The sequence below is a fragment of the Centroberyx affinis genome, unplaced genomic scaffold (genome assembly GCF_046629955.1).
Source record: "Centroberyx affinis isolate AG114_WGS23_722 - 3 ecotype Tasmania unplaced genomic scaffold, CSIRO-AGI_Caff_v1 ptg003862l_1, whole genome shotgun sequence".
In the NCBI taxonomy this organism is placed as follows: domain Eukaryota; kingdom Metazoa; phylum Chordata; class Actinopteri; order Beryciformes; family Berycidae; genus Centroberyx; species Centroberyx affinis.
The window spans coordinates 109,658-137,577 of NW_027281709.1; the positions used below are offsets into that span (position 1 = coordinate 109,658).

At 39.3% G+C, this 27,920-nt stretch overlaps 1 protein-coding gene across 1 annotated transcript; it reads left to right on the top strand.

Annotated features, from left to right (window-relative positions):
* Positions 1–369: 369 nt before the first annotated feature.
* On the top strand, positions 370–27,920 carry LOC139662684 (cGMP-dependent protein kinase 2). Its single transcript, XM_071541405.1, has 19 exons — positions 370–491; positions 1,718–2,083; positions 6,050–6,216; positions 7,953–8,066; positions 9,637–9,742; positions 10,661–10,724; positions 10,839–10,916; positions 11,231–11,325; positions 13,192–13,260; positions 14,719–14,817; positions 16,363–16,510; positions 17,948–18,084; positions 20,605–20,694; positions 21,649–21,790; positions 21,902–22,065; positions 23,618–23,740; positions 24,662–24,724; positions 26,123–26,189; positions 27,784–27,920. Exons 1-19 carry the CDS (start codon positions 370–372, stop codon positions 27,877–27,879), a joined length of 2,310 nt encoding a protein of 769 aa, XP_071397506.1. The 3' UTR covers positions 27,880–27,920.

The window sequence follows — 27,920 nt, forward strand, 5'->3', positions numbered from 1 at the left end:
GCAGGCTATGATGGAAATAAGTCATTTTAAAGAAATTTGCATAAGCACCAGTAATAATATGTGACATTTTGTTTAACCATGTGCACGTGAGTTGAATGTGATTTTTATAAAGGATACTGTCACTGGAACAAGGCTGCAGTTTCATCTAGTTTGAGTTGAATACCAGATATCTGACAAATTTGATTGGCTTGCACAACTTCAATCAGTCCAACAATCATATAATTACATGCACAGCGGTTGTCTCCTTTATGAACATGTGAAGCACTCAAGACGTCGAAGGCGGCATCGAGGCAGAGAGGGCAGCTTGCCCAGGCGCGGGGCGACCTCTCAGACAGTCACCGGGGTGAGTCTGACCGAAGGGCCGTTCCTATGGTGGCCAGCCAACGCCTGGCCATGGGCAACGGGTCGATAAAAGCCCCACGGGCTGAGGAGAACAGCTGCCTGGCCTCCACCCACGGGGAACCCCCCAGCTGGGACACAGAGCCCCTGAGGTTAGACGCTGACCCTATCAATGTGTATATTGTGTGTATTGTGTGTATGACATAAAAATCTGCCTTTTAATATATACATACACGGCCCGTCATAAGCTTGGACACACCTGATTGAATGTTTTTCATGATCTTAAAGCCATTTTGATCTGGCTTCTGCTTAAATGCTTGAAATTAGTTTCTTAGACAATATAAATAGTGAAGTTGATCCTATGGGTGAGTTTCTTTCCAAAGCCTTTGCCTTTCCATCAAGGCAAAGGGCGGCTACTTTAAAGAATCTAAAATAAAAGATAGCTTTGATTTGTTTTGCGTAATTCCATTTATGTTATTTCATAGTTTTGATGTCTTTGCTATTATTCTAAAATATGGAAAATACTAAGAATAAAGAAAAATGTGGTGTCCCTAAACTTTTGACGTGCAGTGTGTGTGTGTGCTGTGGATATTACATGATGTACAGCGAGTCCGAAAAGTCTGGAATCATCAAGGATAAGTAGGAGCATGTGTTTTTTTCTTGCTGCACTTGTTTTCCCCGCTCACACTAGTTGTCAGGATGGCTGAGTGGTTTCTGGTGTCTGAATGGAGGTGTGGGTCCAGATCCCGAAGCAGTTTGATACTTGTTTAGTTGTCCGTTTCCCTATGATTCCAGGCTTTTCGGATACCCAGTATAACCTGCTGTATATACAGTATACTATGTGCACCACTTCAATACAAAATCCTAGCATATTTAAAGGGGCATTCAATGATGCAGGTAAATGACATTTAGCAACCTCTATTGGTGACCAGTAGGAATTGCAATATTTATTTTCCATATATTGTATATTGTCTTTCTCTGTAGCCGAATTGACACAAACAATAAAGTCACATTTGCGCAATAGAGAGCAGTACGCTAGCTAATTAGAGCAGAGATTCAACAGAAACATCTAGCGAAGAGGTTATATATCACAACGCAAAATACTGGAATAATAAATCTGCTTTGTGATGTGCTTTTTTTGATTTGAGAACGAGAAACTGAAACTGAAATATGTTGTGGCATCGATGAGTTTTTGACAGAGCCAGAAAGTGATTTTTGAAAGTCAGAAATCTCAGAAGCTGGCCAAGTAATCACTGAGTCATTGGTATTGATCAACAACCATATCGACCATCCAGTCATTTTGTGCTATCCGGCAGTAGAAATCTCACTTATTGCACCTTCAAAAGTAGCCAGCGATTCAACTGATTGTGACCCTCAGGTTGCGGATCGCCCACCTAGAGGAGGAGCTGGCGCGCCGGGACCAAGAGTTTCGCGCCCAGGAGCTTCAGCTGCAGCACCTCCAGAGGGAGCTGGAGGCCAAGATCTCCCAGATCGACAAGCTCCAGGACGCCATCGGCTACAACAACAACAACCTGGGCCGCTCGCCGCCGGGCCGCCACAGCCACCGCCTGCTCAGCGTCATCGACCAGGGTCCCAGCCGCTTCCACAGGGTGGCCGTGGAGGTCCACCGCAGGCTCAAAGCCAAGGAGGGCGTCTCCGCCGAGCCCACCTCGGAGAACTTCTGCGGGGGGTTCAGAGCCACGCACGTGTCCGTAGAGAGGGCTTGTGTTCGCAAAGGCTCCCAGTAAGTTATTGGAAAAATGTCTCAGTGGTCCAATATTATTCAGTTTTTAAAATATACTATGGCTCAGGATAAGGATAACGTTCATGATGTTTTACAGATAAATGTAGTTATTGTATGAGTTTGAAGACTTAGGGTGTGTTCAGGCAATGCGTTTTGGGTACATTTTTTTTTTAGAGTATTTTATTTTGGTTTTTCAAAAAGTATACAAAACATACAGCCACACAATGACAATACAAAAACGTTCACAGTACATTACAGACGTCTCAAAAACAATTTAACAGACAAATGAGAGCTAGGTTAGCCTTAACCACAGTAGAATGTTCTTTTACAACACTAGTGTGGTGAGAACAGAGAGACCATGCAGATGATCATTCAATCATGTGAGATGGGAGATTCTCCATGTAGTTGATAAAAGGTTGCCATATTTTATAGGAAAGATGTATCTCATTCCTTAAGTGAGTAGGTTCATCTTTTCCAGAGGCATGCAGCTGTTCACTTCTGAGAGCCACAATCCAACTGGCAATGGGAGATCTGACTTCCATTTCATTGCAATGCATTTTTTGGCAATGGCCAGTAGGATTCCTGTGCCTTTTGCGTACATTTAAGCTCAGGGGGATCGGCACTCTGCTCTGCCAAAGTGACGCGCAACACATTTCATGAGCGCGCCATACTTGAAACTGCTTCTACTTTTGCGCGGAGCGTGTTGAGAGCGCGGCACGCCATCCACAGCTGACACGTCATCAACAAGGATTATCAAAACCTGAATATAAAAAGATAAGCCTGGCGGTGGGGGCTACCGGTGAATTCAATGAGGAGCTGGAGTGACCAAGCAACATAAACACTGAACGTTGTCTAATCCCTGACCTAAAAAAAAAAAAAAAAGCACTTCTAAAGTCCACGCACAGCAGGCATCGCTTGAACGCACCTTAAGTCCTCACAGGCAGAATGGTCACAATACTGGACCCTAATTGGCAGACAGCACCAGCTGCTGTAATTCATAAGAGGTAAACCTGCTGAGTGGAGGGGCAATAAGGTGTGTGTGTGTTGGGTGGGGGGTTTGATCATATATATATATATAAATAGAAGATAATTCCCTTGATAGGACCCCTCTAAGGTGACATGTCATGATAGACCTCCTAGCCTTAACCGACCTTAACAGACCGACGTTCAAACAGAGCCAGTAACCCTAAGTAGCAAAGCGGTGTTTGCCCCAAATGAAAATTTTCAACTTGAGCAATACATTCGTCTGAAACAGTAAAGTGACAGCCAATCAGCTTCAAGCAGGACTTGACGCCTGGAAATTTCTTGTCAATCAGAACTACTAATCATAATGACTGGACTATAGAAAGATGTCAACCAAAACCACTAATCATAACTGGACTATAGAAAGATGTCCAAAACCACTAGTAAGTAAGTAAGTCTTGAGACCGGTTGCGTTCTCAGTCTTGGTCTTGGACCTGTTTAGCCTTGGTCTTGTCTTGGTCTTGACCTCAAGTCTTGAGGTCAAGACCATTTTCTATTCTTTAATGAAGAATAAAAACTTTAAATCATGAATAAAAGGGTGAATAAAATTATTATTATCATTCATCGGCTTGATCACTCCGCACTGTTTACTGTCAGGAAGGCGGTATCCATAGCAGCCAGCCATGTCTGCGTCCTCTGTGGTAATCCAGTTTGAATTTACATCCAAAGTACATGAGTTTGTGAAAGGCGTAAAAAAGCGGTCCTGATCTTGATCTTGGTCTTGTACTCTTTCAGTCTCGGTCTTGTCTTGGTCTTGGCCATAAAAACTCTTGGTCTTGTCTTGGTCTTGGTTGGTATGGGTCTTGGTCTTGTCTTGGTCTTGACTGAGACGGTCTTGACTACAACACTGATGACTGGGCTATAGAAAGATGTCGACCAAAACCACTAATCATAATGGCTGGTCTGTTTCTGCTTTCTGGTATGATTTGATCGAACCTGTTTGCATGTCCACATGTCAGTTCCGCTGCTTATTTTTCCAAGTCAAGCAATCAAATTTGTGCAAGTGAAATGACATTTCAGCTCCTGTCTGCACTTTCAGTTTAGACATGGTCACACAGACTGGGCTTACTGAAGCATCACCAATGAATTCATATAAGTAAGGGAAAGTCAAATATTGAGTCCCATTGAGCAGCCTCGCTAGCTCAGACGCCATTCCATTTCTTCTCCTGTTATTATTTTATTATTATACTGTTTCTACATGTCGGCTTTGCACTTTCCACATAGGTTAATGGCAATCATTACATTCTGCAAACGCACGAACACCTTTGATTTTCTAAACGTTCTCATTGAAAGGGTTCGTCTCGCGCATCCCATCCACTGTGATCCTCCAAAGGGAACGTCATGCAGGCAGGAGGACAAGACGGCTCTGGCCAAGCTTTTGTACTGCCCCCCCAACCCCCAACCCCCCTGTTTGCAGATCTGAAAGCCTGTATTAGCATCGCGGGATAATAGGAAGACATACGAGGAAACAAAAGGCCATGGGATCTAAACGCATGGGCTGGGTCATTATAGGATTCAATTACACCACCCATGCTGCCTCCCCTGCCCGCTGCTCTCGAGCCCATTCAGCAGGCTCCTTTTTTGGTTAATGGACTGGCACATCATCTGTGTGATGTGGTAATCAGGGAGTCGCGCGCGGAAATCTGCAAGCTGAATTGATAGTAACTGCAGAGATTAATGCAGTGGCTTGGACCCAGGACCCAGATTTGCAAGATTTGTTATTGAGCAGCAACCGGTTTCATTAAATTCATCTGTCACTCGCCCTGCAGTATTCACATGTGACCAGATGTTGTCCTTTTCTCTGCTTATACTGTAGATTCTCTCCCATTGTAAACAAAATAAGCCTATAGTTGTTTTAAAGGATAATTAACGAACATTAACCTGTATTCCTACATGCCCTACAAAACAATTAACCATAGTAAATAGAATTGAAGTCACCATAGGCATTACAGGTACTGTATGTAATAAGGTAGAACTACAGTGTTGTGCAGTGTATTGACTCATTTATTCATCGTTATTTTTTTTTATCTTTTCGTGGCATATGGGTTTTTGAAGGCCAATGCCAACACATATTTTTGGACTGAAGCTGCCAATAGTCAGTATTTTGTGCTGATATTCAATATCTTTAAATTTGACAAAATATTGCAAAAACTCAATAGCATTCAGTGTTTCCATCAGAATTGTATTTTAATCAAGATGGAAAATCCTTTGAAACAGCATTTAGACCATGATGGGACACTAAAACTCCACCAGGATGAAACTGATGCTACTCCTACTATAGGGCTGAACAATTAATCGAAATTTGATCGAAATCACAATATGGCCTACTGCAATTTTCAAATCGCAGGAGGCGCAATATTCGTTAAAGGCGAAATGTGTGTCAAAATGCCATTTTAAAGTAAATATTGTGGTGCTGCAGAGATGTCCTGGCCTACACATCATATTCTGCAGACTTAAGAAAACATCTTTGTTTGCTACAGATCCGCGCAAAAATCACACCATAATCATTTTAATACGTTTTTCAATGAAAATGAGAATAATGATGTAAAAATTATCATTCCCTCTAATATCGCAAATCATAACGCAATTGCAATATCAGTCAAAATAATCGCAATTAGATATTTTTTCAAAATCGTTCAGCCCTATCCTACTACCGCTGTTAATAACAATAAGGTTGAAGTTACCAAGGGCATTACATGTACTGCATGTCATAAACAGTGCATTGACTCATTTCTTTAAAAGGCCACCAGCATATGAATAGGACTGCTTCACAACGCAAACAAACACCCAAAGTAATCCCTTATCTTATCCCTTTCCGACACTGATGTTCACTCTGAGCACTGAGGGAACATTGATTTCCTGGCCCAACAGAACCTTTGACCCTTCAGAATTAGAAAGTGACTTTTTGGCACTGTTTGTCTGTCTCACTCCTCCCTCCCCCAGTACCAAGAAGCTCATCAACGATGCCATCATGAACAACGACTTTCTGAAGAAGCTGGAGCCGCAGCACATGAGGGAGATGGTGGACTGCATGTACGAGAGGGTCTACACCGAGGGACAGCTCGTCATCCAGGAGGGCGAGCCTGGAAACTACCTCTACGTGCTTGCAGGTTGGATCAACATAATATCGGAGTTTCTTTGAACGTGGAGGTACATTTTGACAGCGGAGATATCTCGATTCTAAAATTCAGTAGAGCAGACAGCCTTCCTAGTGTCAGATATTCCTTCCATACTGCTTTATGATTGCACCAAAAACCTGGTTGAGTATTTCTTTCAAGAAAGTGTTTTTTTTTTTGGTTGTATTGTCAAAGATCAGAATCAGAATCAGCTTTATTGGCCAAGTATGTGCACATACAAGGAATTTGACTCCGGTTTTTCGTTGCTCTCAATGTACTTACACAGAATAAATATACAGTTAAAAACAAGGACAACAAGATGAACAGAGGTAAACCTAAACATTTAACTACTATGCACAAATTTAAAGAACACTGGAAGTTGTAAGCAAAGGACAATAGTGCAATGGTGCAGAGTGCAAAGATGCTGGAATAAATATGGAGTTGTGGGTATAACAAGTTACATTATATACATGAGTTATTACACATTACATACATTATACACAGATTATATACACATTAGAATCAAGAATCATCTTTAAATCAGATATTGTACAGATGATGATGATGATGGGGGAGGAGGAGCAGGAGGGAATCCCTGGTCTGGGCCTTTCACTCTGCTTTTTTTTTCCTCCCCCTTTGTATTGCAGTTAGGGTTGTGTGTGTGTGTGTGTGTGTGTGTGGTGTGTGTGCGGGGGGGGGGGGGGGGTAATTATATACATGAGGTAGGTGTATCAAAGATGTTGCATGGTGGTGTTTGTGGTCAATGTTGAACAGATTCATTCCATTTTTTCTGAATTTTGGATAGTAGATTTTTGGAGCCGTCGCCTCTTGGCTCTTCGAGTTGTTGACAAAATGCAGTATGGTGTTACAACTGGTACATTGTCACCCCTCTACTGATGCCCTTTACAGTGTGATCTCCTCATTTGCTGCGTTTTATGTTTCCGGTTTGTTTGGAACAAGGTTATTATGGTTTTGCATTTTTCATTAGTTTTTATTTTTATTTCGTTTTGACTTTTTGTTTTCAATTTCAGTTTAGTTGTAATTAGTTTTTAAAGCAGGTTTGCTAGTTTAGTTTAGTTTGTATTTTTTGAAAATGCTTAGTTTTTGTTTCGTTTTTATTAGTTTCAGTGTTAGTTTTAGTCTTTTTTTGTAATATGGGGTATTTGTCAGGGGCGAGATTCAAAAATTCAAAATACTAGGCTTATGTATGAAATAAATTGACAAAGACGAAAACTAAAGACATTTTCTCTATAATTTTAGTTTATTTTAGTTCGTTTTGTAAACACACAATACAATTTCAGTTAGTTATCGTTTTTTTGTAAAGCCTCGTTTTTATTTTTATTTCAGTTAACGCAAATGTTTTTTCGCACCTAGTTTTCGTTATTTTGTTAGTTTTCGTTAACGATAATAACCTTGGTTTGGAATAAACAGAAGAAGAAGAACTGGGTAGTCAGCATGAGCAGCGATAGCCACCGTGGCTGAACAGACAAAGAAAAGAGAAACCCAAACTGCATCAACAGAAACTCCAAGCTCCGCCCACACTGTTTGATTGACAGGTGACCTCTGGGAAGAGCAGTGCAGAAACACCACAGCAATGAATGCTTAACATCTACATTCATAATGCAGTCACACTCTTCCAAAACTTAAGTAAATATACCCAAAATTTAGACGATCAAATGAATTAGGATTGCATGTGTGACTTCCGTTTTTCCACATTTCCATATCTGCAGAGGGCTTGCTGGAGGTCATCCAGAACGGGAAGCTGCTGGGGGAGATGCGTCCCGGGACGGCGTTCGGAGAGCTGGCCATACTGTACAACTGTAAACGAACAGCGACCGTTAAAGGTGAGTCGCAGCAGCACTTCCCCTTTAAGAAGAACAAACCACCATCCACTGTCACATATTTCTAGTTTTCTCATCATCTCGCACAATGGGGATTATATGCATACATTCATTCCCAAGTGCTCAAGTGTGTATCATGTGTTTGACAACCGTACCCATGTATAAGAGAGACCAGCTGCTGTGCGGGACATGAGCAGATGAGAATTCACAGAGGAAGCTATTAAATTTACTTCAAAATTCATCAGCCGTATCTTATTTATCGACGCTATTCTGTCATACGCCATACTACAAACTGGCTTTTAATGGACCGTTACATACTACATGTGCACATAATATAGTGTAGGTATAAGGGTTAGACCGATATTGATATGAACACTGACAAAAATATTTTTTGGATAGAAGATGACAATAGTCAAGTATACGGAAGAGGATTAGAGCCACATGTGAACATTTTCTCAAATGCTCAAATACATTTTTCATATTTGGCCCTAATCCTCTTCCGTACAAGTATCTTTAAATTTCATTCGCTAACATTTTCATTCATCTAATATTGATGGCAAGCTGTTTTTCAGCTACTGTAATTGTAGCACCCTTAAGAATTTTATGAATATGGTTTTTGAAGGCCAATATCAACGCTAATATTTGGGGATTGAAATTGATACAACTATTCAGTGTTTCCCTAAAATTATTTTATTCTTGTCCCTCTGAAAAAAACCCTCTGAAACAACATTTTTCCATTGAAACCCAGGAAAATATTACTACTACTAATATACTATTATCACTACTACTAATAATAATATTCATGCATACTGGAATCTGATCAAAATGTCTCATTAGAAACAGTTCAGGTTAAAGTCTTCCCATAGACAACCACTGTCGTATTGATCAATTCTACAATAAATATGCAATCAATCAAACTGAATCATAACCTTAACTGAATCAAATATGTTACTTTACCCTTGGAAAGATCCAGAAGATCTCTGTGTGCCCAGTGCCCACAGTGACTTTGTACTGTATGTGTACTGGGTGTTGTTGAAGATTAATTTCATTTTTTGTTTCATTGTATGATGTATGAGGAACTAAGACTGCTTTTATTTGAGAAAATGCAAAACGAGAAGCCTGAGTTGTTCTGGTCAGGAGATTATGTTGGAGAAATGTTAAGTTGGAATGGTAAGTTTTTAGTGTGGCCAGTTTTATTGGGAAAGCATGGAAACTGAGAATGGAAAAGCTGTTTATTTGAATGTATCACTTTGATTTGTATGTTTTGATTATTATTTGTTTCTGGTTCTTGTTTGTTTGGCGGAACTCAACGTCTCTGTGTCTTGTAAGCCCATATGGGCTGGGCACCATGTGGTGCACCACACATTAATAAAAATCTATCTATCTATCATAACTATCATATCACAGGTGGATATTTAATTCTCAATAATATCGGCCCCATATGTCAGTGTAACTCTAGTATGTCCTATGAAACAAGTTTATTCATAAGGATCCTTCACCATTCTCCGTAACACTGATAATGTGATGAGGTAGACGACCATAATGGGATGTTAATGGTTCCATTCTGGTCCAGCTGTGTCCCAGTCTCAGATCTGGGCGTTGGATCGTCAGACCTTCCAGACGATCATGATGAGAACCACCCAGGCCAGACATGAAGAGTACTTCAGCTTCCTGCGCAGGTACAAAGCCTGAGAGCCTCGTCTCACCTATACACACACTGCTGCTTTCATCGCTCGAGCCAGTACAGGAACACTAGGAAGGCCAAACAGGACTGTTCTGAATTTAGAATTGCAATATCTCAGCTTTCCAAATGGCCATGACTTTTCCTAGACCAGATAACTTTGTAACATTTTCTAAATCACACAAGGAAATAGTACTTTTCATCATATTTACCCCCTTCAAGTGACGGCTCAAAAATTCATTGGCCTTGCTAGTGATAAATCACTGCACACCAATTACATATTCACTCCTTGAAGCTAATAATAATGTAAAAACATGTCAACATGTAGGCTATAAAAAAAATCCATTTAAATAAGTAAAAAAAGCCTGTATATTATAGGCAAAATTATTATTACATCGGTAACACTTTACAATAAGGGTACACCAAGTTAAGGGTTAGTTAATGCTTAATAAGCATTAACTAACCCTTGATTAACAGTTAACTAATGTGTCTGGTAATCATTTACTAATGGTGTTCATGTTAACTAAGGTATTAATTTATACATTATTTAATAGTCATCTTTATAAACTAATAATGTATAAATTAATACCTTAGTTAACATGAACACCATTAGTAAATTACTCATTAGTTAACTGTTAATTAAGGGTTAGTTAATGCTTATTAAGCGTTAACTAACCCTTAACTTAGTGACCCTTATTGTAAAGTGTTACCATTACATCATTAGTTCAAAATGTTACACCTGAAGTAATAATTGCCAGAATATAATAATCTGATGTTATCCAGCTACTTTACTACATTAACAGGATTACATTTTTAACCCATTTGGAGAGACAATTTATTACATTACATTCTGGTAGTTATTACATTATCAGTTGCTACACCCCCTAATGAATATCTTTATTTATTTCTCTGAAAGCGTGTCTCTGCTCAGAGAACTCCCTGAGGAGAAGCTAGCCAAGATCGTTGATTGTCTTGAAATTGTAAGTCTGCACAAATCATGATTTGTCTTTGTACATATTTCCATTTCCTTTACAGTGTGATTCTATACAGTGTCTGTTTTACAATAAAATTGTTTGACCTTCTGTCTTGTTTAGGACTATTTCGATAAAGGGGAGTATATTATTCGAGAGGGCGAAGAGGGGAACACTTTCTTTATTATCGCAAAAGGAGAGGTGAGCATTTTCTTTCTCACTCCAATCTCTCGCAACCAGTCTTGCCACATTTTTTTTTTCAGTACATATCAATTGATTTTTCTGAAAACCATAGTAAATGAATCTCAAGCATCTCATGACCTGTTTTCTTTTAACTGGAAGACTTTGGAAGACAGACTAATAGCCTTACAAAAAGTGCAGCAGTACAAAAGATCGCTGTCTGTCAATTCCATAACCACAATCAACCTAGTAAAAAACACATCAGACAACAATCCAACACTAAGATCTAGAAAAGGAGTTCTTGCTGTGTTAATTCTGATGGTTTCTGACTATAGGTATCAGTCACCCAGACCACAGAGGGTTTTACTGAACCACGGGAAATCAAGACACTCGGGGTAGGAGACTACTTTGGAGAGAAAGCCCTCATCAGGTACAAACTCACAAAATAGTCAAGCATGACTCAGTGGATTCATAATGTGAAGCCATTATGGTTTGAGAGCAGAGTAAGACAGTTACAAGTGTAAAGCTGGGGATACAGGAGAGGTTTTTCAAATCCAAACCGATTTTGAAAATGCATCTCTTCGCGGTAAATATGCTCACACTAGACGATTAGGGAAGGACAAGATATAGGGGAGACCAGGGCATGTTGTCACACTTTCTACTCATTGGTGTGTTTCTCAGCAGTGCCTTACTACCAAGATACAATATCATTTTTTCTAGCTATATTACGGTCTTCTCTAAAAAATGTCATTTTTACATTCTGAATAATTGACTGGAAGTATCTTTAAATAAATAAATAGTATGTATCGTGATACGATACGTATCACGATACATTGCGATACGATTGTATCATGATACATTGCAATACGATACATATTGCGATACATTGCAATACTCTGCATAATTTACTGAAAATTTAAAAATCGAGCTGAAAATACAACTTGCTGTGTACCACCTGGGTAGTCTAATATGTACATCACATTATATTGATAACTCAGCGGACAAATTGAGTCAAAACTATTTAATTCAAAGGGATTTGAGGGAAATTTAAGGACATTTTGTTTAAAACATGAATAATTTTTTTTAATGTATCGATACGAGGGGCTGGAAGATCGATACAGTATCATGGAAAAAAATATTGCAATACTCAGCTGTATCGATTTTTTTGCACAGCCCTAGTATTTGCACATCTGGACACATTTCTGTATAATTGTTCTTCCATTTGTACGCCTGATATTGTGAATAGCTAGCGATGAACACTCACACATCCGCTTCAAACCTGTCAATCTGTCAAGACAATATGTATTTATTTGTTGTATTATTCACTGTATGTTTGTTGGTGTAATTACTTGTATTACATTCAGTACTCTCTATTTGTTTTATTTATATTTTATTTTCTGCTGCTGCAATGAATTAATCAATTAACCTCTTCCTGCCGCCCCCGCCACTGGGTCCATCCCAGGTTGCATGGCCAAGCTTTGTTCAAACCCACAGATATTTATATTCTAGTCAAGATAACAAGTTTTCCAAAGACACCAAATAGGTCATGCTGAATTATAGGGAAACATGTATAAAATGATGCATAAACATCTAGATTTTTTCCATTTGATGTAATGGTGCAGCCATAAAAACATGGCGTCATTTCTTTGAATATTTCATTCAATATAAGCAGCTAGAGCTTCAAGAAAGAGTTGGAATGATCAGATAAAAATATGGATGTGACGTTGTTGTACAGATTTTTTCTTTTCTTCTAACTTTTAAGCTACTTAAGGGGAAATTTAAGGGTAAAGTTAGGTAAAGTCAGGGTACAAGGGGTTAAGGAATCAATTAAGTTTCATCTAATCTACATTAACATGTAAGGCATTTAGCTGATACTCTTATACAGAGGGAGAATAAGGTTATATAAGGTTAGTTTCTGCCATCCTGAACAAGAGGGTCATTCCACCATTAAGGAAACAAGAGAGGAAATACCAAAATTCCCCTTTCAACTCAGGACATGCTGGGCCTTTGCTTCCTACTTCAGCCAGTGTGAATTGATCTTCCCTCAGCAAACAATACAAATGATCCTTCATGTTGCAGCCCTCTGGCTGAGAGTTTAACATACTTTGCCACCCAGTTGGTTTGATTCTAATCATGAGCTGTGGGTTGTTTTAACGTTAGTAGGCTGACAAAGACATGCTTCATCACACAGTGGAATCATATGGACATACAACAATAATAACAGTGCTGTACATGTAGGTTTGTCTTGGTTTCACTGCCACATTTGTTCGACTGAACTTTCCATGTGTCTTGACAGTGAGGATGTACGCTCAGCCAACATCATCTGCAGTGAGAACGACACACAGTGCTTGGTCGTGGACAGAGAGTGAGTAGCTGCATGATGCTTACATGGCATGGTTATGCTCTAGGGTTGGACAGATATATATGGCCCACTAGCTGAATTTGGATGGGTACCGTGCGTGTCTGACAGCCGTAGCTGACAATGTAGAGCATTGATTCTCAACGTGGGGTCCGGGGGACCGCTTGAGGGGGTTCCAGGGGGTCCCCAGCAAATTGATGAATTGGTAAACTTCAGCATTATTTCATTTACAAGATGTTAACACAATTAGAGAATGTAGAAGAATGATTATTTTGATCATCGTTTCACTGTTATCTCTCTACCTACAATACAGATAGTCATGGAATTCTGGACAAAATCATATCTAACAATAAAAATATTCTCAAATTTGGGTCCGAGAGACAAAATTATGTGCTATATAGAGCTGGGGAACATAGGACCCTGGTAACATAGGACCTTGGGAACATAGGACCCTTTGTCATGTTCCCATTATGTGCCATATAAATCTGGGGAACACAGGACCCTGGGAACATAGGAATGACTCCAGCAGGCTCATTTGGCAAAGCAACTGATGTTAACATTAACATGCACCTTATAGCCTTATAGCCTACTAACGCTAGCTTCTAGTAGATACAGTACATTAGCTAGTGCGCAAATCAAGTCTGTCTCAAAGGACTATAGAAAATGAGCCTACCTAGATCTAATTAACTATGTCTACTCAGTTCTGTTGAGACGGACAAGTTGTACAGTTAGAAATGCAAACAGCTGTTACCCAAGAGTGGAGGACCTCCAATATGGCTGCCAGAGGGTGCATTATGTCACCTGAAAGTCCTCTATAGCAGCGATTCTCAACCCTTTTCATATCATGGACCCCTACTTTAGTCCACATTAGGGCCACGGACCCCCATTTGATGAGATGAGTCAGATATGAGTTTGTCCAGAATTCCATGACTATCTGTATTGTAGGTAGAGAGATAACAGAGAAACTATGATCAAAACAGCCTTCCTCTTCTACATTCTCTAATTGTGTTAACTTCTTGTAAATGAAATAATGCTGAAGTTTACCAATTCATCAATTTGCTGGGGACCCCCTGGAACCCCCTCAAGGACCCCTGGCGGTCCCCGGACCCCACGTTGAGAACCCCTGCTCTATAGGATATACCAGACTATTCCTGTGAGCAGTGTGCAGGCTGAGCGCTCCTCTAGTCAGCTGACATGACTGAAAACTTTCCTGCGCTAAACTATGAACAAAGCGTGTTACTCGTCTCAGCTTGCTCTTCTCTTCATTGTGAGGGAAATTACCAAGTATATTAGTCCTTTGCAAAAATGAAATATTGTCCTTATCTTCAGATATTATCCAGTCAATATTGGAGGTTGCTATCTGACCACAATTACTGTATGTGGTAAACGACACACACACACACACACTGAAATGTGATTCCCCCCCCCCCCCCCCATGTCTTTCATATTGCTCCCTCTCCCCAGCAACTTCAACCAGATGGTGGGAACCTACGAAGAGCTGCAGGCTTACCTGAAGGAATATGTGGAAGAGCTTTCCCGGAACGACGAGAGGAGAAATGCTCTGTGAGTGGAGAATATCTTAGAGACTACAAACCACACACACACACACACACGCATACACACACACACACACATACGCACACACACACACACACACACACACACACACACACACACACACACACATACAGCTGGAGTCATTCCTATGTTCCCAGGGTCCTATGTTACCAGGGTCCTGTGTTTCCCAGCTCTATATAGCACATAATGGGAACCTGAAAAAGATGTTCCCCACAAAACCCACAAAATCTACATATACCTTTTTTTTTATTTTGTGGTCCAAAGGCCACATTTACCAAAACCCAGCCCAACTCTTTAATATTCTCTGCCGGGTCAGATTTGAACACCATAGATGTAACAATTTTTTTTAGAGAACAAAATTCAAATAAAATGATAACCATTGGTTTTGTTGTGTTTATATAGCTTTTATGAAATATTTTAACTTGAAACACAATAGGAGGGTTAATGTGTGTTAAAAGAATATTGAACTGGGGAACATAGGACCCTGGGAACATAGATACGCTCCCCATACAGCTAAAACACCAACTCAGCCATTTCAGTTAGAATCACTTTAAATCACCAACTACAATAAATGTACAGAACTTTGCCTTAATATGATTGGTGCAGAGACACATCAGTAATTTACATCATTACACAGCACAAACTGATCACTCATGTATACTGTACATGTACTTGGTCCTTGGTACATGGTAAGATTTGGTGCAGGGGAGCATTCAGATCCAATGTTCCCTCTAAACTGATAGTTTGGTGACTAATAATTAATCAAACGGACCAAATAATGATATCTTGTCAGTCACCACTCATTGCTCTTCTTTGACCTGAGAAGGTTAGTGGATATTAGCAGGTTTGGAAGTTTTGGTAGTAAATGATATTAGATGCAGGGTCTTGACCATAGCTTAAGGCAGTGGTTCTTCACCATGTGCAGGTATTAATTCTGACCAAAGATTACACCAAGCCATTTCACTGATTAGTAGCATCTGGTTGAAAGTGTACTAATTAGTAAAATCAGCTGCTGTATTGTTTGGTTGGAATGAAAACGTGCAAACTCTTGGGTCATGATAGTACATGATTGAAAACCACTGGCTCAGGGTTTAGTGAATTGACGCCCCTGCCTACAAAAGCAGTATACATTTGTTACTCTTTATGGATATTGTACATACTCTATACCAGTGGTTCTCAACCTTTTTCATATCAAGGAACCCTAATTTAGTCCACATTAGGGCCACGGACCCCCATTTGATGAGATTTTGTCCCTCGGACCCAAATCTGAGAATATTTTTATTGTTAGATATGATTTTGTCCAGAACTCCATGACTATCTGTATTGTAGGTAGAGAGATAACAGTGAAGCTATGATCAAAACAGTCATTCTCCTACATTCTATAATTGTTCTTGTAAATGAAATAATGAAGTTTAACGATTCATCAATTTGCTGGGGACCCCCTGGGATGCCCTCAACGACCCCTGGTGGTCCCCGGACCCCACGTTGAGAACCAATGCTCTATACATCCTGTTCTCTGCTCTCTCTCAGGCCCCAGTCCCCCCAGATCGACTCTGCACTTGCCCAGGAGCTGAGGAGGCTGAGGGAGAGGACAGCTCTCCTGCCCCCCCACCGACCTTTTCAAGAGCTCGAGGTCGTGGTCACGCTGGGCATGGGAGGATTTGGACGAGTGGAGCTGGTGAGAAGTATACCAAATGCTGATAGAGTCTGAGACGCTGTAATGCTCCAAAAGTCCCCTTTTGTCAGCCAGGCCTCCTTTCCACTGGATTGTGTCTAGATCAAGGTTATTATCGTTAACGAAAACTAACGAAATAACGAAAACTAGGTGTGAAAAAACATTTGTGTTAACTGAAATAAAAATAAAAACGAGGCTTTACACAAAAACGATAACTAACTGAAACTGTATTGTGTGTTTACAAAACTAACTAAAATAAACTAAAATTATAGAGAAAATGTTGTTAGTTTTCGTCTTTGTCAATTTATTTCATACATAAGCCTAGTATTTTGAATTTTTGAATCTCTCCCCTGACAAATACCCCATATTACAAAAAAAGACTAAAACTAACACTGAAACTAATAAAAACTAAACTAAAACTAAGCATTTTCAAAAATAAAAACTAAACTAAACTAGCAAACCTGCTTTAAAAACTAATTAAAACTAAACTGAAATTGATAACAAAAAGTCAAAACGAAATAAAAATAAAAACTAATGAAAAATGCCAAACTATAATAACCTTGGTCTTGATTCGATTTAGCTGGATTTCATTTACACCTTGAATTTGGATGTGTCTTTCCCTCGCCAAATGCAAATTGTCACTTCTTCGTGTCATTTTTACGTTGACAGTGAACACCACGTCTCAATTGTTCCCTATTCATGAATATCCTGATCATCCATTTTTACATTACTACGTTCCCTTTTATGTTACTATCTTAGCTGCCTGCCGTTGGTGCCGATTGATTTATTTCTATTCCCATAGTTGTTATATATACATTGGAGAGAGATTGCATTTAAACCTTCTTGTTGTTGATCTGCAAGATATGTTGTTTTTTTTTGTCTCTATCTTTGTTGCTCAGCGCTCATTGCTGTGGTGTTTCCGCACTGCACTACTCAGAGATCACCTGTCAATCAAGCAGTGTGTCCAGTACTGTGACTTTGTCTTTTTCCTTGGATTTTCTGTTTTCTTTTCTGTTTTCTATGTTTAGAACAGCAAATGGAAAAGCTTTCATGAATTGGAAATAGGTTGAATCACTATTGTATGTGCATCAATCAGCAATGGAAAGTAGCATGAAACATTAATGTAGTCAAATGTGTCTCTGACCACCTCTGGAGCTTGTTTGGGGGTTTGGATCTTGAATGTGTCTAGTGTGCATTATAGCAAGGTGTTATGTGTTTTTGACCTGATCCACTTACAATGTGATAACCCAAGAAGCATGTTAATTCCAGGTTTAATGAGGGTCTCAGGGCCTTCCCACTATCTCACAAATGAAAGGAAATGAAACATTTTGGGAGTATAATAGTATTTTGAATACTATAGTTTTTTATAAATACGTGTCTAACCGCAACAGTGATTGCTAGTGCCTCGCTTTGCTCATTGAGCTCTTCCCTGTTTCTCAGGTGAAGCTGAGGGACGAGAACATCACGTTCGCTCTGAAGTGCATCAAGAAGAAGCACATTGTGGACACCAGACAGCAGGAGCACATCTACTCTGAGAAGAACATCCTTCAGCAAATAAGCTCACCATTTATAGTCAGGTGTGGGCCACAAACGTCAGGTCTGGTGCCCCGTTTTGCACCAACAATCATACAGGGAGAAGTCCACTGCAGAAGAGGCAGAGAGACCAATTTGTCCACCCACAGTAGCCTCAATAGTCCAGAATGCAATGCAGCCACAAGATATGTTGAAAAAGAGCGAAAAGCATTCTGGGAAATGTAAGCAGAAGTACATGAGGCACGTTGAGGGAAAGTGGGTACATCAAAAAAGTAAATTACACACTTCATCACCAAATAACTCCTGGAATGTGTTGACCATAAAAATTGATGATATGTAACAGTTAAAGAGAATCTGAGGGGGAATTTTTTCCTCTAAATATCTTTATAAAATTGTCCAGTCCATTACTCAGCAGACCTGAAAGCCTGGAGGTGGGAGGATTGAGGTAATTATAGGCCGTATTGTACAATGTGAAGGAGACACCAGTTCACCTTATGATCTAGACAGTGATGTTATGGTAGTCCATGATGCATTACATCCTACATAGTGCAATTACCCCAAGAGCAAGACAACACAATTTTCATTGTGGATTTGAGCCAGCAGTGTCTGTGTCTTATTTGCTAATTCAGGATTACTATGCAACAGGACATAATATAAATCATATCTGCAAATTTATGCAGAGTGGGCCCTCCCATTGTTTCCACAGAGGGGATAAAAGAGAACAGCACAGACAATGAGACATGAAAGACGCATAAAAGAGAATTGAATTGATATTTTATTATCCTTGTAAATTAATCATGAAATAGAATGAGATAGATATATAGAATAAGATAGAATGAATGATGTGATAGCAAATATAAAATGTTCACTTTTGTTGGAGCCATGTCACCTAAAAAGACATTGAACATCTCATGTTAATACTTAAACACTTCTCCCATGACTTACACTTATACAAAAAAACAAAAACAACCCATTTTAAGCACAGATGTGGCACTGAACTAAGGTCAAGATTGACAGGCAGATACTAGATTTAAGTGAAAACAGGTGATTGTGAAACAAGAGGCATGTTCCTTAAAAGGAATATGCCAAGTTCTTTTGGGAGATTGGCCAACTTATCCATTAAGTGAGGAGAACATAGACACCAAAATTATTCATGTGTCCCCGGTAGATTGTTGACTTTGGCCCTAGTTCTCCTTGCTAACACTTTAGCATGTTGAGTGATAGTAGGCTCCATGCTAACACTTTAGCATACACTATGTTGAGTGATAGTAGGCTCCATGCTAACACTTTAGCATACACTATGTTGAGTGATAGTAAGCTCCATGCTAACACTTTAGCATACACTATATTGAGTGATAGTAGGCTCCATGCTAGTTGGTAGCATTATCCAATGTAAGAAGACAAAAAATGTTGTAATAAATCATTAGTGATTTTATTATATGACCTGTAGGTTCATAAATGTAATACAGCTGATCTAGCCAGGTTTATTTTTGGAACTATTCCAGATGAGCAACCACATATTTATTTGCTGCACAGTGATTTTTAGCTGTACACATTCTCCCCACCCTGTTCATAAATGCTCACAATATGTTATTTTCCAAAATCCCAGCATTATTGAAAAGCCAGTTTCATGAAAACGGGGGATTTAGGCCTGAACACACAGGGTCACAGACAGACTCAGACAGATAATGTAGAACATATCCTATTTACTTATTCTGAAAAAATGTGAAAAGTTGCATATAGCTTAAAAATTACTTAGCATTTAGCGTTAGAGATGCTGCAAGTTCTCATTTTATCACTTTTGAGATAATGCAACTATCTACTATGTATGCTAAAGTGTTAGCATGGAGCAACCAACAATCTAACAGGGGCACATGGATGATTTGGTGTCTATGCTCTCATTATTCAATGAGCTGGCCAATAGGACAATCTCCCCAAAAACTTGATGTATTCCTTTAAGAGAAAAGTGGGGCCCTAGTCTACGTGTTGTGTTTCCAAGTGGAGTTGCTAAGGAGCCTGTTGGGAGAATGCTGCTGAGTCCTGGGTCCCACCACTGCAGGGTAGACTCACTATTTGATTTGTCCGGCCTGTGACTTTCAAAGACAAAAGCCTTGGGCAAGCAATGCTGCCGATGTCACTCGAGGGAGAAGTTCAGCCAAAATGTGATGTTCATTCTGCCTTTTCTTTCACTATACGACCCTGTCCCTATCACTGACTTTTTCCTTGGATCGCTTAAAAGGTTTTCTTATGGGGTCTCCGTGTTCAAAGAAGGTTTAGCAAGCAAATGCTCACAAGCTTAACATTGTCATGGACTGTAAAATAGCATGTGGGTGCATGATAATTATAATAATAAGAGCCTGATAAACACAATGTTCAAAACGTTTAGGTGGTCAAATCCTTTATAGGGAAACTGTTTAGTTAAATTGAATCAAATTTTCTGATGTTTGTCTGATTGTTATATTGTAAGAAACGTTTAAATATGTTGCTAACTGGATTATAATCTTCTTGTGATTCTACACAAGTGTTACTTTAGAATCTCTTGGATATCTGTGTCTGTACTGCAGGTTATTCAGAACATTCCGGGATGCTAAGTTTGTCTACATGCTGCTGGAAGTGTGTCTTGGCGGGGAGCTGTGGAGTGTGCTGCGGGACATGTGAGTGTAGGTCCTTTTGCTATGTGATAACACCCATTACAATACCTGAAAATATCTAGAAATTGGTATTTAAAGCGGCATAAGGCAATTTCGCACATTGGCGGCCCCCAATGGCAGCAAGAAGTAGCTGTGTGAATGTTGAGGACTTCATTACCCAGAAATGCTGTAATCTGGACTCGATTTGCCACTTGCGTGTGGAGAAGATTGCCCACTAGTGACCATACCAACACCAGAAAAATCTTGCCTGGTGCAGCTTTCATTGGTGAAAGAGATACAGGGTTCCTACGCAGGTCTGGAAAGTCTGGAAAAGCATTAAAAATGAATTTGATCATTTCCAGGTCTTGAATAGTTTGGGAATTTGAAAAAATGTCTGGAAAAGTATGGAAAATGTTGCGGTTCAGGTCCGATACACACATAATTCTAGCTTTTATGTTGTTGTAGAGCCACTTTGAGTCCACAGTTTTTGTTGATGTGAAGAATAATGTTCAGATAGAGGGACGCTCTTATTACCCAGCCGCTGTCAGCATGCATTATATCAAATACCGACCAAAATCAAATCCAGTCAAGAACATAGGGTCTGGGAAAAATATGGAATTTTAAAATGGAAAGCGTGTAGGAACCCTGCCAATCATCTCACATATTGTGATATTTGTCGCTGTGAAGAACAATCTTCATCTATACAGTGATATGACCTAGTTAGCAGGGGCAAGATGTCTATCTGCGTAAATCATATTGAACACCAGACAAAATCTTCAAAACAAATCAAGGTCTGGGAAAAAATATGGAATTTTTTCATTGAAAATGTGTAGGAACCCTGGAGATAGTCAAGTGCTTATGCTGGATATTGAGCTGGGGTACTTGCCTGACATTGGTCATGCTAGTCTGTTCCGCTGTATATTCATAAGATACATTATGAATATGCTGTATTCTCTTGATCTTTTCCTTACCTACCAGGAGTTTCTTCGACGAGCCCACGGCCAGGTTTTGTACTGGTTGTGTCTTGGAGGCCTTTGATTACCTCCACACAAGGGGCATCGTCTATAGAGACCTGAAACCTGAAAACCTCCTACTGGATGCTGACGGTTATGTCAAAATGGTAAGGGACTTGTTTGGTTGTCACCACCTAACATTTGGTGGTGAGTGGTGTGGTTTGAGTGGTGGTGTCTGTATGCCTTTTTGCATTCTTCCTCTTTTTCTCTTTCCTCAGGCAGACTTTGGCTTTGCTAAGAAGATTGGCCTGGGGAAGAAGACCTGGACCTTCTGCGGGACTCCAGAGTATGTGGCCCCAGAGGTCATCATGAACAAAGGCCATGACTTTGGGGCCGATTGCTGGTCCCTGGGCATCCTCATCTTTGAGCTACTGACTGGCAAGTAAGTCCGTAAGGTGGAATATTTTAGCGGCTTCATTTGCATTCCAGAGGGTCTTGGATAAGAAAAAACCTAAAGCTGCTCTCTAGAAGTTCTGCAGTTCGCTGTTGCCTGCGGCTGCGAGTGATAACCAATATTCCACTGAGTAAAGGCAGTGCTGATATTTATTCTTGTTTAAAGCTTTAATGGGACCAACCAGGAGGTCTCATGCATTGCTGATGGGTGGATTTTCTCTTGCTCAGCCCAAACACATTACTTACAGTATAAGCAATATTCATTCATGGAAATGTTATGTTACTGTATCTTTAACTGTGGTATATGTAGTCTTGCTGAGTGTCCTGCTTAGTTTTTACCAGTGGTGGAAAGTAACTAAGTAAATTTACTCAAGTACTGTACTTAAGTACAATTTTGAGGTACTTGTACTTTACTTGAGTATTTCCATTTGATGCTACTTTATACTTCCACTCCACTACATTTCAGAGGGAAATATTATACTTTCTACTCCACTACATTTATTTGGCAGCTTTAGTTATAATACAATTGATAATATAACAAGCTTTTAAAATACAACACATTGTTAAAGATGAAACCAGTGGTTTCCAACCTTTTTGGCTTTTGACGTCTTACAAAAAGCAGTGTGTAGTCGGGTCACATTTCAGATGTCTATGAGTTGTTAACAGCGCCACCAAATAGCGATTTTTCCCTCTAAACCTCACATGGTTTCATTTCAATAAATGTTCAAATGATCCAATATTTCAGCAAAAATCAAAGATTAGAGAAAAAGTCCAAAAACAGATTTGTGTATCAGAACTTTGTTTTTTCTTCTTTCCTCTCCCATTAATCATCTCACGACCCCTCAGATTTATCTGGTGACCTTTTGGAGGGGCCCGAGCCCTAGGTTGGGAACCACTGGACTAAACTAGCTAACTGTATATAAAGTAGTTCAAACTAGCTCCACATCCAGCAGTTACAACAGTAACATGCTGCTTACACACTGATGCTTCAGTATTAATAATCTAATGATGTCCTACATAATAAAATATCAGTCCGGGACCAAACCACTACTTTTACTTTAATACTTGAACTACTTTTGCTACTAATAACTAAGGATTTTTCATGCAGGACTTTTACTTGTAATGGAGTATTTTTACATTGCTGTATTGGTACTTTTACTTAAGTAAAGGATCAGAGTATTTCTTCCACCACTGGTTTTTACTGCAGTAATGGCCTCAGTTAGGCTTAGAAAAAACACTTCCCCAGTCGAACCATATCCTATGGTCAGCCTCTAAAAGACAAGTTCTAAAACATCCATTACCTACACTGAATTCTAAGGACTAGTAGGCACACTTAGTGAATCAAATTGATGTTCTGCAGGACAAGGCACTCCTGGTTAAGGCTTGATTGTGCACTGAATAGTTGTGTTTCATCTCCAAATGGGTAACCACAGCGAAACATTTAACACGACCAAGCATTTCAAGTCATTTGGGTTTTGGTGTTTGCAGTGTGTTTTGAACCAGTGTAGTAGTTTTACCCTTTTGACGTGTCTTCTCACCAGCCCACCCTTTGCTGGCTCGGACCCTATAAAGATCTACACCATGGTCCTGCATGGCATTGAGAAGGTGGACTTCCCCAAGAGAATAGGGAAGCGTCCAGATGACCTCATCAGGAGACTCTGCAAGTACGTTGAGTCGCAGATCTTCCTCAGACACTGGGATAACACTAATGAACAGAGGTGGGGACTTGAGTCACATGACTTGGACTCAAGTCAGACCCGAGTCACAGTTCTAATTGCTTGAGACTTGACTTGATGCATGAAGAGAAGACTTGAGACCTGATTTGACTTGGGTTCTGGTGACTTGAGATTTGACTTTGATGACTTGAAAAGGTTTCTAAAGTCTTGACTTGAGATCTTGTGTTTGTGTAAATGACTTAGATTGAAAGTGATGAGATTTGTTCCAGCAGACGACTGAATTTAAATTCTGTTTTATGAATTTGTATGGAATGATTGAATTTATTGAAGTTGAAACTGATTATAGAAATCAAACTCATGATGCTCTTACCAAGTTTTTATCCTATTAAAACCATATTGCATTGAAAAGTCCTAGATATTTAGTTTTCTTTTAGTTTTTGTTGGTAATCTACATTTAGACTTGGGACTTGATTTGAGACTTGTGCCTCACAACTTGAGACTGACTTGGGACTTGGGAGCAAAATGACTTTGGGAGCAAAGTTGACTTTGTCACACCTCTGCTAATGAATGACTGTGAATTTGAACAGAGCTAACAAGGGCAACTCAGTGAATCCCTCTGTAATTGACTCTGTGGTAAAAGACCAGGCAGTATCATTTAAAATAATTAGTGGATCATTATCCTGCAGTGATGTTACACCAGACACAAGGACCTCAGTCGTACTGACGTGGATCGCATCCACGTTCATCACCCGCCTCCATGTTTGCATTACCATTATATTTAGTCCTGGTTTAGGCTAATTCAATAGTGTCTGTGTCCTGGTCGAGTTTGCAGGCTGGTTCTGTTTTTACTGTACATCCAGAAGGTTGTAAAAAACAGAGATGAAAACAAACATCCCTCTCTCCCCTCAGGCTCAACCCTGTGGAGAGGCTTGGCAACAAAAAGAACGGCATCATCGACATCAAGAAACACAAGTACGTTTACTCTCCAAATGATGTCAATCCCTCTTGCATTGAACCACATTTTGTAGCTTAGTTTCAAATATATACAGAGACCAGGCTATTTTCCCTTTTCCTCACATTCATTTTAAATCCCTCTTGCTTATGTTAGTTGGATTAACTCTTCAATTGCATGCCTAATTAAATCACATCCCTATCAATTCAAAATGCTAAATTTGTGTTTAATCTGTAATATTAATGCTGTGTTCATGTCATGTTGGATTTACAGTAAATATGAGCTGCTGACTGGGAAAAATATAATTTTTTGACGGTGAATCCACCGATGTCGGCAGTCCAAGATGATAAAAAAAAGTTTGTTTATGGTCGATTTCAAATTCATAAATCACAATTTTAGATGTGGGCATTCCAATGAGTTAAACACGTGAACCCTTGTCATCCTGTTCTTTTGCTTCTTCTGATATGACATGAATGCGGCAGAACACTGCAGTAAAGCGCTCATTTAATCTAATGTCTAATCTCCTTATCATTTTCGAAACATAGAGCCATGACACTAATAATAATGTAAAACTTTTTTTTTTTTTTATCCCTATAGGGAAATACTATTTTCACTCTCCCGTTACAGATGATATATTATGGTTATTTTCTGCTACATGGGGCAGGAAAAACCTTACTTAATTCCCCTCTAATAAATTACAGAAAAAATGAATTGAATAAAAGAAATGCAAATCAAGTGAAAAGTGAAAATGAAATGCTGATGATGAAGCTGTGTATAAATTCACATATTTGTTTTCTGAATATGTTACCATATTCTCTGTCATTTGTAAATATGACATATATCTTGGTATTTTTCAATTTTCTCACTTATTTGATAATGCATGTATTTCATTGTTTGGTATATTTTCATTTCATACATTCATTTTTCTTTATTTCACTATGTTCAACTGCTTTTTTTTTTCTTTGCTATATCCTATTACTATTTTGCTGCTGCAATGGCCCAATTTCCCCACATGAATCATGAACGTTTCATCTTATCATATCTCTGCTACAGCTTTAATATTTCATCCATTTTTTTTCTTAAAGATTCTCATTTCAGCCACATTTGCTGTTGTCATGTGAAAACCTTGTAACTCCAATTTGTCTGATTTAAATTTTTGGATTTCAGTTGGAGGATTACAGTGTTCCTCTATGGTTTGAAGCAAATTCTACAACAGTTACATTTATGAAACCTTTTCAAAACCCATTGGATGAGCTCAAAACTACATGGCAGTCAAGCTAAAACCAACTTAAACGAGGCTGTTTTTCTTGGTCTCTGAAAAGTTTTGGAGATACTGTGCAAAGTTTTCAGAGCAACGTTATGTGAGTTGATACGGAGCATCATGGGAGTTGTAGTTCAAAGTGTGTGATTTGTTGTAGGTGGTTCCAGGGCTTCAACTGGGAGGGTCTGAGGCGTCAGAAGCTCCTGTCGCCACTGAGGAGAGAGGTGAAGTGAACTAATACCCTCATGTTCCCTCACAAGAAACAAGACATATAAACCTAAATAATGATCAGTTTATTTGAATGTGATCCCGAGTTGATCAGCTGCCTTCATCTCCTCTATGGAGAATACTGCAATGTTAGCAAACATCGCTTTTATCATATTATACACATACATAGATGCACCAATGTGCTTTATTGCAGTGGTTCTCAACGTGGGGTCCGGGGACCACCAGGGGTCCTTGAGGGGGTTCCAGAGGGTCCCCAGCAAATTGATAAATTGTTAAACTTCAGCATTCTTTCATTTACAAGAAGTTAACACTATGAATGAGAATGTAGAGGAATGACTGTTTTGATCATAGTTTGACTGTTATCTCTCTACCAACAATACAGATAGTCATGGAATTCTGGAAAAAATCATATCTAGCAATACAAATATCAGATTTGGGTGCGAGAGAAAAAATCTCACACCAAATGGGGTCTATGGCCTTAATCTGTACTAAATTAGGGGTCCTTGATATGAAAAAGGTTGAGAATCACTGCTTTATTGTGATATTTATGTGTTGCCTTCCAATCATAAAAGGATTTAGCGACATATATCACTATATACATCATACATCACTATGTAGCAGCAGTCCATGTAAACTACTAGATGAAGAACCCAGAAGTTGCGTGATGTTGTCAAAACTCATTTGCCTATAACGACGACTATGGGAGATTAAAATCACAGCTGGTGGTGAAGATGGTGTGAAGATTTATAGTTTATATAGTTGAAGTTATTACAATAATGTTTGCTTGGTTTTATTAATTGTATACTGCCCAATAAAGGGTCCGCAATTTCCTAATAATTTCCTATAAAGGAACTTAATTAACTTAAGTTAATTTCTTAGGAAGTTCCCTGGAAAGAACCATGAAATTATGTTCTAATTATAGAGAAAATAGAAAAAGAGTTCAGTGGTAGTTAGTAAGTTCCTCCAATTTCTTCTGTTGTTTCCAAGACAGAACCATGAAATTGTGTAGTAGTTATATAGAAAATTTGAAATGAACTAAAATTAATTAAGAATTCAACAAATAACTATATTATATAATTATATGAATAATGACTTCTGATAATTGACCTCTGCCTATTATTTTTCCAGTAAAAATTGTATATAACTACTGCATCACTTCAAGAAATTCACAGTACCTTTCTAGGAAATTATTCGGAAATTGTGGACCAGGAAAATATAGCGTTAGAGTTTATCTGTAAAAAATGACTTTTGCAATACCATGATGGATTTTCGCAGCACCCAGCTATAGAGCAGGGAAGTGTTGCTTCTTGTTGCCCTGCCTGAATTTGGCTCTTGAAGACGGTACCATAGTATAAATGAACATTACCCCATGTATTTTAGTAGACACTCTTTGAACAAAATGATATTATAGTTCACAAAGCAAAAAGTGGCACTCTTGCCTCGAATGAATAGCACGGTATGGCATGGTAAGAACGTGCATCGAGAGCAAAACGCAACTATGCCAATGTGGAAGTTGTGGATTTCCACATGCTGACAAAGTTTAATGATCACAGTTGTAATCGTACATTTTTATTCTTATCATTTCTGCAGGTGAAGGGGCCGATGGATCACAGTCACTTCGACATGTTCCCTCCCGACTTAGAGGAGCCTCCGGACGAGCTGTCCGGCTGGGATAAAGACTTCTGAGGCTCCTGCCACCTCCAGGACCTGCCGAACCACACCGGAGC